The 15,408-nt window shown below is 45.9% G+C and overlaps 1 protein-coding gene across 2 annotated transcripts in view; it reads left to right on the top strand.

Moving 5' to 3' along the window:
* The window catches only part of LOC126998692 (reelin-like), a 438,128-nt gene that overhangs the window by 207,821 nt on the left and 214,899 nt on the right, over positions 1 to 15,408 (top strand). For both annotated transcript variants that reach the window (XM_050860695.1, XM_050860691.1), the window contains exons 36-40: positions 1,462 to 1,639; positions 6,150 to 6,374; positions 8,582 to 8,850; positions 10,554 to 10,656; positions 12,073 to 12,296. In XM_050860695.1, the coding sequence (XP_050716652.1) occupies positions 1,462 to 1,639; positions 6,150 to 6,374; positions 8,582 to 8,850; positions 10,554 to 10,656; positions 12,073 to 12,296 (999 nt within the window). The remainder of the gene's footprint in view (positions 1 to 1,461; positions 1,640 to 6,149; positions 6,375 to 8,581; positions 8,851 to 10,553; positions 10,657 to 12,072; positions 12,297 to 15,408) is intronic.

Raw genomic sequence — 15,408 nt, 5'->3', positions numbered from 1 at the left:
TAAAACCTACCCATCAGTCTTCACCTGACCACAGGTGTAGACGCATCCCGTGTGCTCCATTTTCTTTGATTTCAATGAGTGACTTTAGTATTTAGGATTAATAACTGAAGCAATCACACAATTAATGGGCAGCTTGGGGTAAGAAAAGACTGGGTAAAAGAGGTTAAGGTGTTACAGAGGGAATCAGGGTGGACAGGAGAACTGTTCAATAGAGGATGATTGCGGCGAGTAAGAATATGTCCAGAAATACTTGGATAAGAAGGTTCATTACACACACACACACACACACACACACACACATATATATATATATATATATATATATATATATATATATATATATATATATATATATATATAAATATATATATATATATATATATATATATATATATATATATATATATATATATATATATATATATATATATATATATATATATATATATATCTCTGGGTGTATAGTGAGAGAGAGAGAGAGAGAGAGAGAGAGAGAGAGAGAGAGAGAGAGAGAGAGAGAGAGAGAGAGTGACTGTGAGTGAGTGTGATAGTGTGAGTGTGTGTGAGAGTGTGAGTGAGTGTGAGTTAGTGAGTGTGAGTGAGTGTGTGCGTGTGAGTGTGAGAGAGTGAGTGAGTGAGAGTGACACACACACACACACACACACACACACGAAAACTGAAAAGGTTTCAGTAACCCATGAAATATCTTTCGTTTTCCTTATTATTCTCTGCCTTCTCTCAATCATACTGCTGATGACGTCAAATCCTGCGCGTGGGAAGACCTGGTCTATTCTCTTGATCTTGGTACTGGGTTTCATCTCGAGGAGCGTAAGCAATAGTAGCGCTGAAGTCATCCTCAAACTGTACCACTAGTTAGATCTCATCTTCATTTTGCGGCTCACTTCTGGTCACCCTACGTTAGAATGGATATCAAGATGTTTGAATATGTACAGAGAATGACAAAGATGATTTAGGAGGTGAGAAACTTGCCGTATGAGCACAGACTGAAGCATTTAAATCTACACTCTCTAGAAAGGCGAAGGTTGCGAGTAGACCTGATCGAGGTTTATAAATGGATGAAGGGGGGATGTTAATGAGGTTTTGGTTGTAAAAGAGCCAGATATAACACGTAGCAACGGTTTCAAGTTAGATAAATTCAGATTCAACAAAGACATTGGCAAGAATTGGTTTACAAATAAAGTGGTGGATGAGTGGAACAGACTTGGCAGTCATGATGTGGGTGCCAATACCATAGACGCATTCAAGAAGAGGCTGGATAGATTCATGGATAGTGAAGTGAGGTGGGGTTAGGTTTACTGGAGCTGCCTTGTATAGGCCAACCGGCCTCTTGCAGACTCCTTATAATAAATATATATATATATATATATATATATATATATATATATATATATATATATATATATATATATATATATATATATATATATTCTGTAACGACAGGTGTGACGAGGGCTTCTTTGGGCCTTTCTGTGTTCCGGCGAAGACACTGCCATGCGAGCTACTGGACACATTCAACACACCGGAGCTTCATCCTGAGCGCTGGCAAGAGGCTTACGGCGTGGAAGTGTCCCAGCGATGTGGTGTCCTTGTTTCCAAATCTGCATTAGTGTTCTTTAAGGTATGTTTAAAAAGTATGTGGTGTGGTTGAAACCTTTCAAGCAGCCCGTGAAATGTATGATTTATCCTATACTGTCCAAAACCCTTATGCAAGAGTCAACCAGCATTTTCACTCTTTCATCCCTCACGCTGGTAAACTCTGGAACAATCTTCCTTCATCTGTATTTCCTCCTGCCTACGACTTGAACTCTTTCAAGAGGAGGGTATCAGGACACCTCTCCTCCCGAAATTGACCTCTCTTTTTGGCCACGCCTCTGTACTCTATTCAGGAGCAGTAAGTAGCGGGCTTTTTTTTTCATTATTTTTTTTTTCACGGCCTTGAACTGTCTCCTTTTATGTAAAAAGAAAAAAAAGTGCATTTTGTGTCCTCGCTCAGTTCTTTTAAATTTATATACATTTATTCCCCGATATTGTACGACATCTTTGAAAATATAGGTCGTATATGATATGATGTCTTACCTGACTTGCTTTATTATTATGTAGGTATGTGTGCTTGCAAGTTTGCTGGGGATGTTGAGCAATACAAAATTCTTACGAAGAATTATAACCCCTCTGAAGAGGGATAAGGAGAGGTATGTCAGAGATCTCACTGAGGATGTCGAGGTTTCTTTAAATCAAAGTTACCTTAATGTTGCCCTCCGAGTTCTGAAGAACCTACGCTTCAAATCCACACCTCAGGCGAGTACAGGACTCTTTGGGCCGAATAGTTTGGGTAGCTATACATGGCAGAACCCCCAAGCGGATACCTCCTGGCTGATTTAAAGATGGTAGACGAAACTTCAACCTTTCTGGCGGTGAGAGTCTGTAAGGAAGTTCAAGAGGTGGAAAAGCAGGTGGGATTTGCAATAAGAATTCGGAGATGCCGTAAGGTGGGGGTGATATTATAATCCATGGGTTGCATGCAGTGCTGTCTGTTGTTTGGCAGTCCGGTGCCATTCCTCATGACTGCAAAAGGGGTTTGGTTGACACGATCTGTAAGGGAAAAGGGAAACGACAGGACTGCTAAATTACCATGGTAATACACTGGTCAGTGTGCCGCGCAAAGTGCTTGATCATTTGCTGCTGATGCGAATTCGATCTCATCTGCTTAAGTTTCAGAGACCTGAGCAATCTGAGTTCACGCTCGGCAAGTCAGCAGACCGTCCTTGTGGAACGCCGACTTGAGTTTAGACAGGGGCTACTCACACCCTATGCCGATCTCAAGACTTAGTGCATCTTGAAGCACTATATATCATAATGCGAGTAAGTGGGATTTCAGCGTGATTATTGCCTGATGACTGGATCCTGAGTGCTGTGATGTGTGGAGGAGGCGTTTCTGACTTCTTACCTGTTAATTCAGGAGTGAGGCAGGGATGTATCTTTGTTCCCCCAATTTTTAAACACCTGCATGTACTGAGTATTAGGCAAAGTCGTTTCGAAGCTTCTGTTGCCGACATCAAGGTCTCAAAATTTGTTTTTGCTGGTGATGTTGTACTTCTCATGTAATCGCTAGAGGTCCTGGTGTATCCTCTCGATACACTCCATGAGAAGGCGAAAACACTAGGACTAAAGGTCTCATGGGCCATAACGAATGTCAAGTCGTTGGTGGCTGACTGGATGACACAGTTCAGTCTGTTCATGCATGTGAGGAGGAAATCGAGGTCACCAAAAGAGATTCACATAGCATGGCAGCTTAGTGCATAACAATGGTGGGTCTTGCAAGGAAGTCACTCGACGGACTGGCCTGGCCTACGGTGTTATTTACTCTCACAACACGAGTATATGACGTTTCTCTCTCTCTTCTCTCTCTCTCTCTCTCTCTATGCAGGCGGACAAAGATTTCAATCTTTAAATCACTTGTGCTGCCTGTCTCACTCTATGGATGACACGGAAGACATGAACACTGAATAGTGGCTTAGAGAAGCATTTCGATGCCCTTGGCACCAAGTGCCCACACAGGATCATGGGGTATTGCTGGAATGGTTTCGTGCCGAACCAACGACTATTTGATGAAACTGAATCGAGGCTTCTTACCAGCTTATTCTGTGAACGCCAATAGGCGCACCTAACATCATAGCCGATCCAGGATTCAGGACGTTTCCTAAGTTAAAGGCGGTAATGTTATAATTGTATTTCGTAAAGAATCCTTATAACCAAAAACTAACTAAAATTATGAGTATCCTTTTTCTTAAACAGAGCATTGAATAAACAACAGAACAATAATGTGAAAATACGTACAGCCACCGTTGCCAGATTATCGTACTCAGAGCATAGTATTTATAAGTTTCTGACGCCTAACTATTGCCAAGAAACATCAGGATATAATCTTTTAACGATAACTCTAAATTAGTTTCGTTATTGGAGCCCAGAAGACATTTTAGTGGTAGGAAGTCGGGAAATATAGCGGCTGAGTACGACAATCTGGCAAGTTGAGTCTGTAGCCCTGAGGCAGCGCGCACGCCATTTTGCGGGTATCAGATGCTTTAAATAGCATATTTTTACTGCTCAAAGCAGGTGATGTCACTTATTGTGACTTCGTGAGCTTTCATATTTATCTATTTGTGTATATTTCATGGTGGCAAAACTTACATTACTAGTTTCATTTTTACTAGTGACACGAATTTGTGACTTTATCCCAATAAAATTTCACTCTAATAAGAGAATCAGACACCACAGAAATATTACCAGTGTGTGTATGAATGAATAGAAAGATAAGCACATACTTTGATTTAACTCTAGGATGTCTCGTGGATCATTGATAAATAAAAACAAAATATCCGGATAGGCTACTCTTTAGCCCATTACCTCCAACGGCCCCCCAAAAAACAGTCCCTCCGCCAAGTTTGTACCACACATTTGGTAATGTTAGGGTGCGCCTGTTCCGGCTATATTGGCACGTAGCGCGCCTCCAGGACGTTGATCCTGCTCATGGGGTTATTTCTGTGGGAGACAGCTTTGAGTGGAGGAAACCAAAGGGACGTCCGTGCAACTCATGGCTGGGACAATTTGATCAATCCTGATGGAGGGGCTTGGAATGGAAAGGGTTGATCAGTGGGGTGTTGATTAACCAGGTAGCTGTGGGGCTCATGTTTCTTGAAGGCCCCTCTAAGCGAGAAAAATGAGAAAAAATCATCTCGCACACAAACCATTTCATAATATATATCAACGCATTCGTGATCAGTTTATGCATCATCTATTTTGGGGGGTTTATATCATGGCAAAAATTTGGCCTGTCGCTAGTACACGGTAAAGCCACAAATTTGGACCGTCGCTGCTACCGGGTCAAGGGGACCGTCGGGGATGGAGGCGCTGAATGAGTGAAGCGACGCGCCTTCTGGTATATGCCCGGCGTTTATTAGTGGCATGCATTCGCAGACAATTTGTACTAGGACTAAGAAAAAGAGAGATCAATAGAAAATTGGTGTGAAAAATATTTTTTTTAATCCATTTGTCTACTCCCTATAATTATGTCATCTAGCCTCTCCCCTCACAACCATATAGACACGCTGTCACTCCTGTCTCCTTCCCATTGCTCCTACTCCTTACTCTTTCCCTCCCACCTCCTTCAGAGACACGCCAGTCCTCGTCGACGGACCGACTTGGTCGGCTAGATTTCGATCGCCGATAGAGTCGGTCTGTCGGTTCCCTGCCGCCTTTGGCAAAGGCCCGTGCTCCCTCGTGCAAGAGGGAGCAATCTCCCCCCCCCCACCCTTATTTCCTCTCCCCACCTCTTCTACCCCCGCCATCCCTTCCATCTCCCTCCTTTCCCACCACCTTCCTCTTTCCCTCCCACCTCCTCCTCCTGCCCACCTCTCACTGTCTTTATTTCATAGGGGGGAAATTATGGTTAATTGTGTCTTTGGTTGAATTGTATTGGTCTAACACACACACACACACACACACACACACATAGATTCATTACCCCAAGGAGTTATGCTTATCGGCTTTTATTTTTCCGAGGATGGACTTCTTCCTCATTATCCAGTCACCAAACAACCATTCCCGACCTACTTCTCCCTTCTCTGGGCGTTTGTATTGCCTGTTGTTTGTTTGGTGATCCCGCACGCTCTGCTATTACCAATACTCTCTTTGTCAACCAAGTCCCCCATTCCACCCAATGAGAGGAGATAATACACCCCAACCCCATAACAGGTCCTGCCCTCCCCCAACCCACATCTCGGTCATGAACATGCTTGTGTGAAGAGGTAAGGTATTTTCTTCACAAGCCGCCCATCTACCTATCAGTATTAATATAAGAAAATAGAACTAAGCGAATGCATACCATCTACACGGTACCGCTAGTTTACTTGAATCTTTATCTCCTTCTCAAAATAAGCAATGAATATATTTTTCTCTTTGAGCACCTCTTTATTCCTCATATTTTGATATATAATACATGATTATGTCATACTCTCCATATTTGCCATAGTAATCCCTGTTACGAAAATTTGTTCGAAACTGTAAACTTCGGGAAGCGTACTTTTCCTTTAAAATGCAGTAATGCTCTTTAACTGTCCACATCTGCCTTCCAGGACGGCTTACGGCAAGTGTCTACTGTAGACCTGGACATGACAGCAGGTCAGTTCATACAGTTTACACTTCTGATGGGATGTGAGAAAAAACCTGGTGGCCGCAGCAAGCACAGCACCATTTACTTGGAAGGAAAGACCAATTCAGAAAAGAAAGAACATCCAAGGGCCCATGGCGTGCTGGTGCAGTACTCGACGAACGGTGGCTTGACCTGGGGACTTCTGAAGGTGAGAGAGAGAGAGAGAGAGAGAGAGAGAGAGAGAGAGAGAGAGAGAGAGAGAGAGAGAGAGAGAGAGAGATTTACATAGGTTCACAAAGATGTTCTGAGCACACATATCCTATGGCCTTAAGCCAAAACGAAACATCAGATAGTCGCCAAGACATGCTATCTTTTATGTTTAAAGATTAAGATTGACGACGTGGCAGTCAGTCTGTTTTTGATTTATCAGTCGTTGTCGTACAGGAAGCCTGACTAAACTTTAAAAATCACGTATTTACTCAGCAGAACACATTTGTTCCGTTTTGCGAGACGCGACGTAAGACTAATAATAGTCACCTTGGTTTAATAACGAAATCAAACTTTCTGTTGAGGAGAGAAATTTGTCTTACTGGCTAAAGAAAAAGCAAAGCACACCTGAAAATATTGGACTTATCATGAAGCCAGGCGACGCGTCAAAACATTAGTGTGCCAGGCAAAGCGTAGATATGAAGAAAACATTGCAGCCAACTGTAATAATAATCTGAAATCTTTCTTCAGTTATATAAATATCAGAAAGGCGATCAGAACTGGAATTAGACCTTTAACTGACAGTGCCGGCGAATTAGTGACTGAAAGCCACGCGTTGCAAACTTGTTGAATACTTATATTTCCTCGGTATTTAATACTAGAAGTCTCACCAACACTACCACCAACATCAGCGACGACAATTGCACTAACGTAAATCTCGTTCATGCATATAGGGGAGGCGGTGGCTGAGTGGTTAGCGTGCCGGCCCCGTGTTCCGCCGCGCTGTCGATGATGCGGGTTCGAATCCGGAGCTAACCACCTGGGATTTTTCAGTCACCGCCGGGTGGCCTAAGACTACCCACATGCTGTCCTGAAAACCACCCATCAACCCTGTGCAACGCAAGTGAAATCAAGAATGAGCTCCGGGGGGCAGCATGAGCCAATAATAAGGGCGCCACTATAAACAATTGCCTGCACCATGATGGGCTCGAGCCGACCATCAGGCCCCAATGTAATAGCCTACCGGCGCTATAGGCCAGATGTAAAAAAACATGGCTTCCGTTAAAAGAGATCCTTTCTATCAAATTTAATGACTTTTTATAACGACTTCTCAGTTTATGGCGTAACAAAACCATTGGACGTAGTATATCTCTATTTCCAGAAAGCGTTTGATAAAGTTCCACACTATAAATTACTTTATAAATTAAAGCAACTAGGCATTGACGGTCAAGTACACCAATGAATCGCAAACTGGTTGAGCAATAGACAGCAAAGGGTAATGATCGACGGAATTGACAGAGTGGGCGCCTGTCACCAGTGGTGCCCCTCAGAGCTCGGTTCTTGGCCCAGTGCTGTTCATTATTTACATCAACGATGTGAACGTTGGACTCAATAATATCATTAGTAAATTTGCCGACACAAAGATTGGTAACTCGGTTCTCACTGACGAAGACGGACAAAGCCTTCAATGAGATTTGCATAAACTTTCAGCTGGGTGTGATACATGGGAGATGCCCTTCGATATAGATAAGTGCCAAGTTTTTCAAGTTGGAGCATGAAATAAAAGATCCGTTATGAAATACATGACGTTAAACTCAAAAAGCGTTCAAATGCGTCACGGACTTGGGTGTCAAAAGCGCCTCAAACCTCAAATTCTCACAGCAATGCATCGAGGCAGCAAATAAAGCGAACAGAATGCTGGTTTTCATTAACAGCATCATTTTATTAAAAAAATAAAGACGTGTGTGTGTGTATGTGTGTGTGTGTGTTAAGAAAACGGCTCCCTGAAGAGCTGTACGACTCGTTTGTGCAGCCCTGGGGAAGCCTCAGGCCGGTCAGGAAATCGGTGACGCATCACCCTCCCTTCTCGAAGCTTTCTCTTAACACAAGAGACCCAAGACATAAAACGGCCACACGAGACGATGGTGGTTAAGTTGTTCGTTTTCCTGTGACCCTTTTGATTTGCCTTCTAGAACCACAGTGAGTCGTGTGGGTTGCATGCACGACACGGTTTGTCCACATCACAAGAACCGCAGCAACAACAGGAACAAGCAAATAGCCGGGTGGTGCCCCAGGTGTTGGTATGAGGGAGTGACCAGTTTTGAGCTTGATGAGTCAGTCAGGTGCTCTCCCTAGCTAGACTGGAACAATATATTACCACAAATATCTCCCGTCTTACCCATCGCCATTATTTTCTCCCTCTTTCAGGAGATCCACTTCAAGCCACATCCACAGCCTGTCTTTGTCTCCATCAGCTTGCCAGACTTCCCTCTTGCTCTGACCAATGCCACTCGATTCCGCCTGTGGCAGCCGCGCCACGGTGGTGTCTCTCATCACACGTGGGCCCTTGACAACCTGTTCATTGGGGGACAGCCTATAGCTCCCAACGTCCTCTATGATGACTTTAATGGGACCTCACCAGCTCCTGATACCTGGATCGACTGGCCCACAGGGGAGGTGAATCGCATGTGCGGCGAGTGAGTGCTCCTCTTGATTGTGCTGCTGCATCAATCTTCCTTGTCTTCTTACTCCTTTTCACCCGCTTTCCTCTCTCTTCTAGAAGCAACTATTTAATGAGTTTGATTATAAAAATGTTATAACATTTGCCTATCACACGATTTCTTTGCATCTCCACAATAATTAGTGAGGGAATAGTTACACCATCTTTTTGTTTCCAGTTGCCAGCATCGAGTCTTGCATCATTAGCCTCTCCATAGGTATTAGTCTCTCCCTTTGACTAACGAGGTACTTAAGCGTGAGGATCCTTTTTCCTCCCATATACATTATGGGTCCAAGCTCTGTAATAACTGCAAATATGTGTCAATGGAATCAGAAGGCTTGTGTATATACAGATCAACTACCCAGCATATCATCATTTGGGGCGTGTCAGCATTGAAGCCAATGTCAGGAACTCAATGTTTGCCATGTTGTACGAAATTGGATGCTGTCTTCCAAAGTGTTTGGTCTACCTCTCTCACTAAATCAGCTTCCTCGAGGTTGGGCGTTCTGTATCGTCTCCATCAGTTCTTCTCCCCCGCACAGTTGCTATCTATATACAGGGGCCTTGCCCGCCCTTGTATGGAGTATGCATCTCACGTGTGTGTGTGGGGGGTCCACTCACACAGCTCTCTTGGACAGAGTAGAGTCTAAGGGTGGTATTGCTAGACGCAAAGGCTAGCATCCTTTCCTGTCGCTCGGCCATGTTCCAGCATTTTGGCGGGCATCTCAGATGTTCTCAATACCGCCGTGCCTTCATGAAAGGGAACTTGTCCTCGACCTTTCGTCTAGCAATACCACCCTAATTAGGCTCTTCGTCTCATCAACTCCAATCCTCTCACTGATAGTCTTCTACCTCTTAAATTCCGCCGCCATGTTGCCTCTCTATATTCTGTCGATATTTTCACGCTGACTTCTCTGCTGAACCTGCTAACCAAGTCTTTGCTGCTAACCGCATGCCTCCCCCCCTCGTGCGGCCCCGCTGCACACGAGTTTCTACTCAAGCTCATCCCTTTAGTGTCCAAATCCCTTACCCACGAGTTTACCAGCATCTTCACTCTTTCATCCCTCACGCTGGAAAACTCTGGAACAATCTTCTTTCATCTGTATTTCCTCCTGCCTACGAATTGAACTCTTTTAAGAGGAGAGTATCAGGACACCTCTCCTCCTGAAATTTGACCTCTCTTTCGGCCACTCCTCTGAATGCTCTTCCATAAGTGAGTAGCGGGCTTTTTTTTTTTTTTTATCCCCTTGAGCTGTTTCTTTGGCTGTAAAAAATCACAAAAGTCAAATAGTAATTAATATACTACATATATTTCAAATGTCTCAATATACGTTATTATAGCCTATATGTCATAAATTTTACATGTTGAGCTAACTCAACTTATGAAACACTAAATATTGCTCTTCTAAAAAAAATTATAAGAGTATTGAAATAGAAGGGTGGGAGTCAGGGATTTTAGATATCAGTGTAAATAAAAGTTGGCCGTTTAGTTGTGGAAGATCGTTTTATTATTATTGATATGACTGTCACACTATAAATGAATAGGCTACTTAAGTTGTTTAACTTCATTATGTGAACATTTGAATGAATAACTATAGTAATGTGATTTTTCTTGTCATTAAGCCATCTAATTAATTGTGTGTGTGTGTGTGTGTGTGTGTGTGCGGTCATGCACCACAGGTCAGACTCCAGCACAGGTCTGGTTTTCGGGGCGGGCGAGGGCCACCACGCACTCTACTCCAGGGACCTGCAGATCGACACCGATTCTGTGCTTCAGTTCAACGTAAGGACACTAAAGCCTCGTTCACACTGTGCCGACTCTGGGCCACGACTACCCACGACTCTAGGGTACACGAGGTCTTGGGTGTTGATGTGAAAGTGTCGGGCATGTTTTGAAAGAGGTCTTGAGAGAGAGAGAGACTACTGTTATTGATTGTTGTTCTTTTATCACTATATATGCCAACTATTGGCAGCCTCCTCTTGAAAAAAAAATAGCTAATACGTATTTGAGCGGTAGACAGCAACATAAATTTACTTCTCAAAGAAGATTCTAAGATATTACGAATAAAATAATTCCATTGTCTCAGGGTTCTGTAAGGGCATTCTGGTCCCGTCATTGAGTCGTAGAAGGATTAGTAAAGATACACCCTACCGAGGTTAGTTTGGAGACTAAAAGGCACTCCCTATACTCTACATTCGTTGGCAAGTTAGTGGAGAGAGATTTGAAAGAGTTGAGGTCCGAGGCGAGTGTTGGCTGGGCGTAAGCGAATCATCTGACTGGAGACAAAGTGTGTTGAGGAAGAGGCGCTGCACCCAGTCGCTTCCATGGAATACACTCCCGCCTTAAGCGGTTTTGTGCAAAATTAATTAGTTAAAAAAAAAGTAGACCGCTTCTTTCTCCATCTTAATTCATGTTCGTTAAAGTAGAAGTGGAAAGTCATGATAGCAATTTATTGAAGTTTTCTTTCGAGTTGAGGACAGTCTACCTATTCTAGACCATAGGGTCAGAATGGGCCGAACATCTGTGTAAATCAATGTAAACTCTCTCTCTCTCTCTCTCTCTCTCTCTCTCTCTCTCTCTCTCTCTCTCTCTCTCTCTCTCTCTTTTCATTGTGTGAGTTAACATATTCAATCAAATGAAATTCCGACCAGTTAACCTAGAACAAAAGGTCCGATGAAAAAAATGCAATACAATGGAATTATTGCAATGTTCCTGTTTTTGTAAGTTAAAATATGTATACACTGTTTAAACAATATCTACCATTAAATGAAATTCGGGCCGGGAGAGTTTGCTAAGGTTTATCAGAAATTACCAATAATGAAATTTTGGCGCATTTGAATGTTGCTGACAAAATGGTGAACCGGCACTGTTTACAGCCATATCTGAGGTGCTGCTGTAACAGACAGGATGAGTGTTAGATTGATAGCCAGGGTTTACGAGTTTTTTCGTGTTCATAATTCCTACAGTTCATTCATCGCTGAGTAATATACCGAAATTATTGTTATTTTTGTTAGTGCCCCATATGGACAGGTGTAGAATAAAAATCTTACGTGCATAGACACTGAGGAGATGGCCAATGTAAACTTTTAAGTATACAACAGCCATATCAACTGTTTCTTGCCGAGGTGCCATAATGTTTCGTGCAAACTGTGCTATTTTTGTATTCATTTCTTTATACAGTGCTCGCTTCCTATACAGATTCGAGTCGGCTGCGGGCACGTGACGCGACAAGATCATGCGGTGCAGCTACAGTACAGCCGCGACCTGGGCATCACGTGGCACACAGTACGCCCAAGCCTTGCCCTGGATGTCAACACTGCCGTCTGTCTACACGAACTGAGGACCCCAACCGTTTTCTATCCAAACAGTGCCCTCAACTGGACCAGAGTCACTGTGCCTCTTGATGACCTACAGATATGTGGGTGAGTGTGCTGCATGGGTGTGGGTGAGTGGGCTGCATGGGTGTGGGTGAGTGTGCTGCATGGGTGTCGATGAGTAGGCTGCATGGGTGTCGTTGAGTGGGCTGCATGGGTGTCGTTGAGTGGGCTGCATGGGTGTGGGTGAATGTGCTGCATGGGTGTGGGTGAGTGGGCTGCATGGGTGTGGGTGAGTGTGCTGCATGGGTGTGGGTGAGTGTGCTACATGGGTGTGATTGAGTGGGCTGCATGGGTGTGGCTGAGTGTGCTGCATGGGTGTGGTTGAGTGGGCTGAATGGGTGTGGTTGAGTGTGCTGCATGGGTGTGGTTGAGTGGGCTGCATGGGTGTCGTTGAGTGGGCTACATGGGCGTGGTTGAGTGGGCTGCATGGGTGTGGTTGAGTGGGCTGCATGGGTGTGGTTGCGTGGGCTGCATGGGTGTGGTTGAGTGGCCAGCATGGGTGTGGGTGAGTGTGCTGCATGGGTGTGGGTGAGTGTGCTGCATGGGTGTGGGTGGGTGTGCTGCATGGGTGTGGGTGAGTGTGCTGCATGGGTGTGGTTGAGTGGGCTGCATTGGTGTGGTTGAGTGGGCTGCATGGGTGTGGGTGAGTGGGTTGCATGGGTGTGGGAGAGTGTGTTGCATGGGTGTGGGTGAGTGTGCTGCATGGGTGTGGGTGAGTGGGCTGCATGGGTGTGGGTGAGTAGGCTGCATGGGTGTGGGAGAGTGGGCTGCATGGGTGTGGTTGAGTGGGCTGCATGGGTGTGGGTGAGTGTGCTGCATGAGTGTAGTTGAGTGTGCTGCATGGGTGTGGGTGAGTGGGCTACATGGGTGTGGATGAGTGTGCTGCATGAGTGTAGTTGAGTGTGCTGCATGGGTGTGGTTGAGTGGGCTGCATGGGTGTGGGTGAGTGTGCTGCATGGGTATGGTTGAGTGGGCAGCATGGGTGTGGTTGAGTGGGCTGAATGGGTGTGGGTGAGTGTGCTGCATGGGTGTGGTTGAGTGTGCTGCATGGGTGTGGTTGAGTGGGCTGAATGGGTGTGGGTGAGTGTGCTGCATGGGTTTGGGTGAGTGTGCTGCATGGGTGTGGTTGAGTGGGCTGAATGGGTGTGGTTGAGTGGGCTGAATGGGTGTGGGTGAGTGTGCTGCATGGGTGTGGTTGAGTGTGCTGCATGGGTGTGGTTGAGTGGGCTGAATGGGTGTGGGTAAGTGTGCTGCATGGGTGTGGGTGAGTGTGCTGCATGGGTGTGGTTGAGTGTGCTGTATGGGTATGGTTAAGTGGACAGCATGGGTGTGGTTGAGTGGGCTGAATGGGTGTAGGTGAGTGGGTTGAATGGGTGTGGTTGAGTGGGCTGAATGGGTGTGGGTGAGTGTGCTGCATGGGTGTGGTTGAGTGTGCTGCATGGGTGTGGTTGAGCGGGCTGCATGGGTGTGGTTGAGTGTGCTGCATGGGTGTGGTTGAGTGGGCTGAATGGGTGTGGGTGAGTGTGCTGCATGGGTGTGGGTGAGTGTGCTGCATGGGTGTGGGTGAGTGGGTTGAATGGGTGTGGGTGAGTGTGCTGCATGAGTGTGGGTGAGTGTGCAGCATGGGTGTGGTTGAGTGTGCTGCATGGGTGTGGGTGAGTGTGCTGCATGGGTGTGGGTGAGTGTGCTGCATGGGTGTGGTTGAGTGTGCTGCATGGGTGTGGTTGAGTGTGCTGCATGGGTGTGGGTGAGTGGGCTGCATGGGTGTGGGTGAGTGTGCTGCATGGGTGTGGGTGAGTGTGCTGCATGGGTGTATGTGAGTGTGCTGCATGGGTGTGGGTGAGTGTGCTGCATGGGTGTGGGTGAGTGGGCTGAATGGGTGTGGGTGAGTGTGCTGCATGGGTGTGGGTGAGTGTGCTGCATGGGTGTGGGTGAGTGTGCTGCATGGGTGTGGGTGAGTGTGCTGCATGGGTGTGAGTGAGTGGGTTGAATGGGTGTGGGTGAGTGGGCTGAATGGGTGTGGGTGAGTATGCTGCATGGGTGTGGGTGAGTGGGCTGCATGGGTGTGGGTGAGTGTGCTGCATGGGTGTGGGTGAGTGTGCTGCATGGGTGTGGGTGAGTGTGCTGCATGGGTGTGGGTGAGTGTGCTGCATGGGTGTGTGAGTGGGTTGAATGGGTGTGGGTGAGTGGGCTGAATGGGTGTGGGTGAGTATGTTGTATGGGTGTGGGTGAGTGGGCAGCATGGGTGTGGGTGAGTGTGCTGCATGGGTGTGGGTGAGTGTGCTGCATGGGTGTGGGTGAGTGTGCTGCATGGGTGTGGGTGAGTGTGCTGCATGGGTGTGGGTGAGTGGGCTGCATGGGTGTGAGTGAGTGGGCTGCATGGGTGTGGGTGAGTGTGCTGCATGGGTGTGGGTGAGTGTGCTGCATGGGTGTGGGTGAGTGGGCAGCATGGGTGTGGTTGAGTGTGCTGCATGGGTGTGGGTGAGTGTGCTGCATGGGTGTGGTTGAGTGGGTGAGTGTGCTGCATGGGTGTGGGTGAGTGGGCTGCATGGGTGTAGGTGAGTGTGCAGCATGGGTGTGGGTGAGTGGGCTGCATGAGTGTGAGTGAGTGGGCTGCATGGGTGTGGGTGAGTGGGCTGCATGGGTGTGGGTGAGTGGGCTGCATGGGTGTGGTTGAGACTGCTTGGGGAGGAACAACAGGTGATAATAGTATATTGGTCATCATTAGCTGCCATGTGTTGATTACACAAGGATGGACATATACATAATTCTACTGGAGCTCAGGCACTCTGTACATGAAAGATAAATAAGAACTGGTCATTTACTGCCTGCCCTTCCCCCCAATATCTCTATCGAAACTCCGATTGAAACCTGAAGTTGTCTTTCCGTTAACGTGGCCTTTTGATTCGGATAATATGTATTTAATGACTTGGTTCGCAGTAACCTTTTTTTCTTGTTTACTGTTTCTCTAGGTGAAAACAAATGTGGAGGGAACAATGAAATGCTGATATTTTTGTCATATTATCCATTTTTGGAACGTGAGTTGTGAGAGGAGTGCGCCACTTTTTCATTCTCCAATTTTTCTCATGCACTGAGGCAGGAGGAATGCCATCTGAACTCACCAAGCGGCACCAGGTTGCCTGTTTCCGCCGCAGCA

This window comes from Eriocheir sinensis, chromosome 2, assembly GCF_024679095.1.
Source record: "Eriocheir sinensis breed Jianghai 21 chromosome 2, ASM2467909v1, whole genome shotgun sequence".
Classification (NCBI taxonomy): Eukaryota; Metazoa; Arthropoda; class Malacostraca; order Decapoda; family Varunidae; genus Eriocheir; species Eriocheir sinensis.
This window is presented reverse-complemented; position numbering and strand designations above follow the sequence as displayed.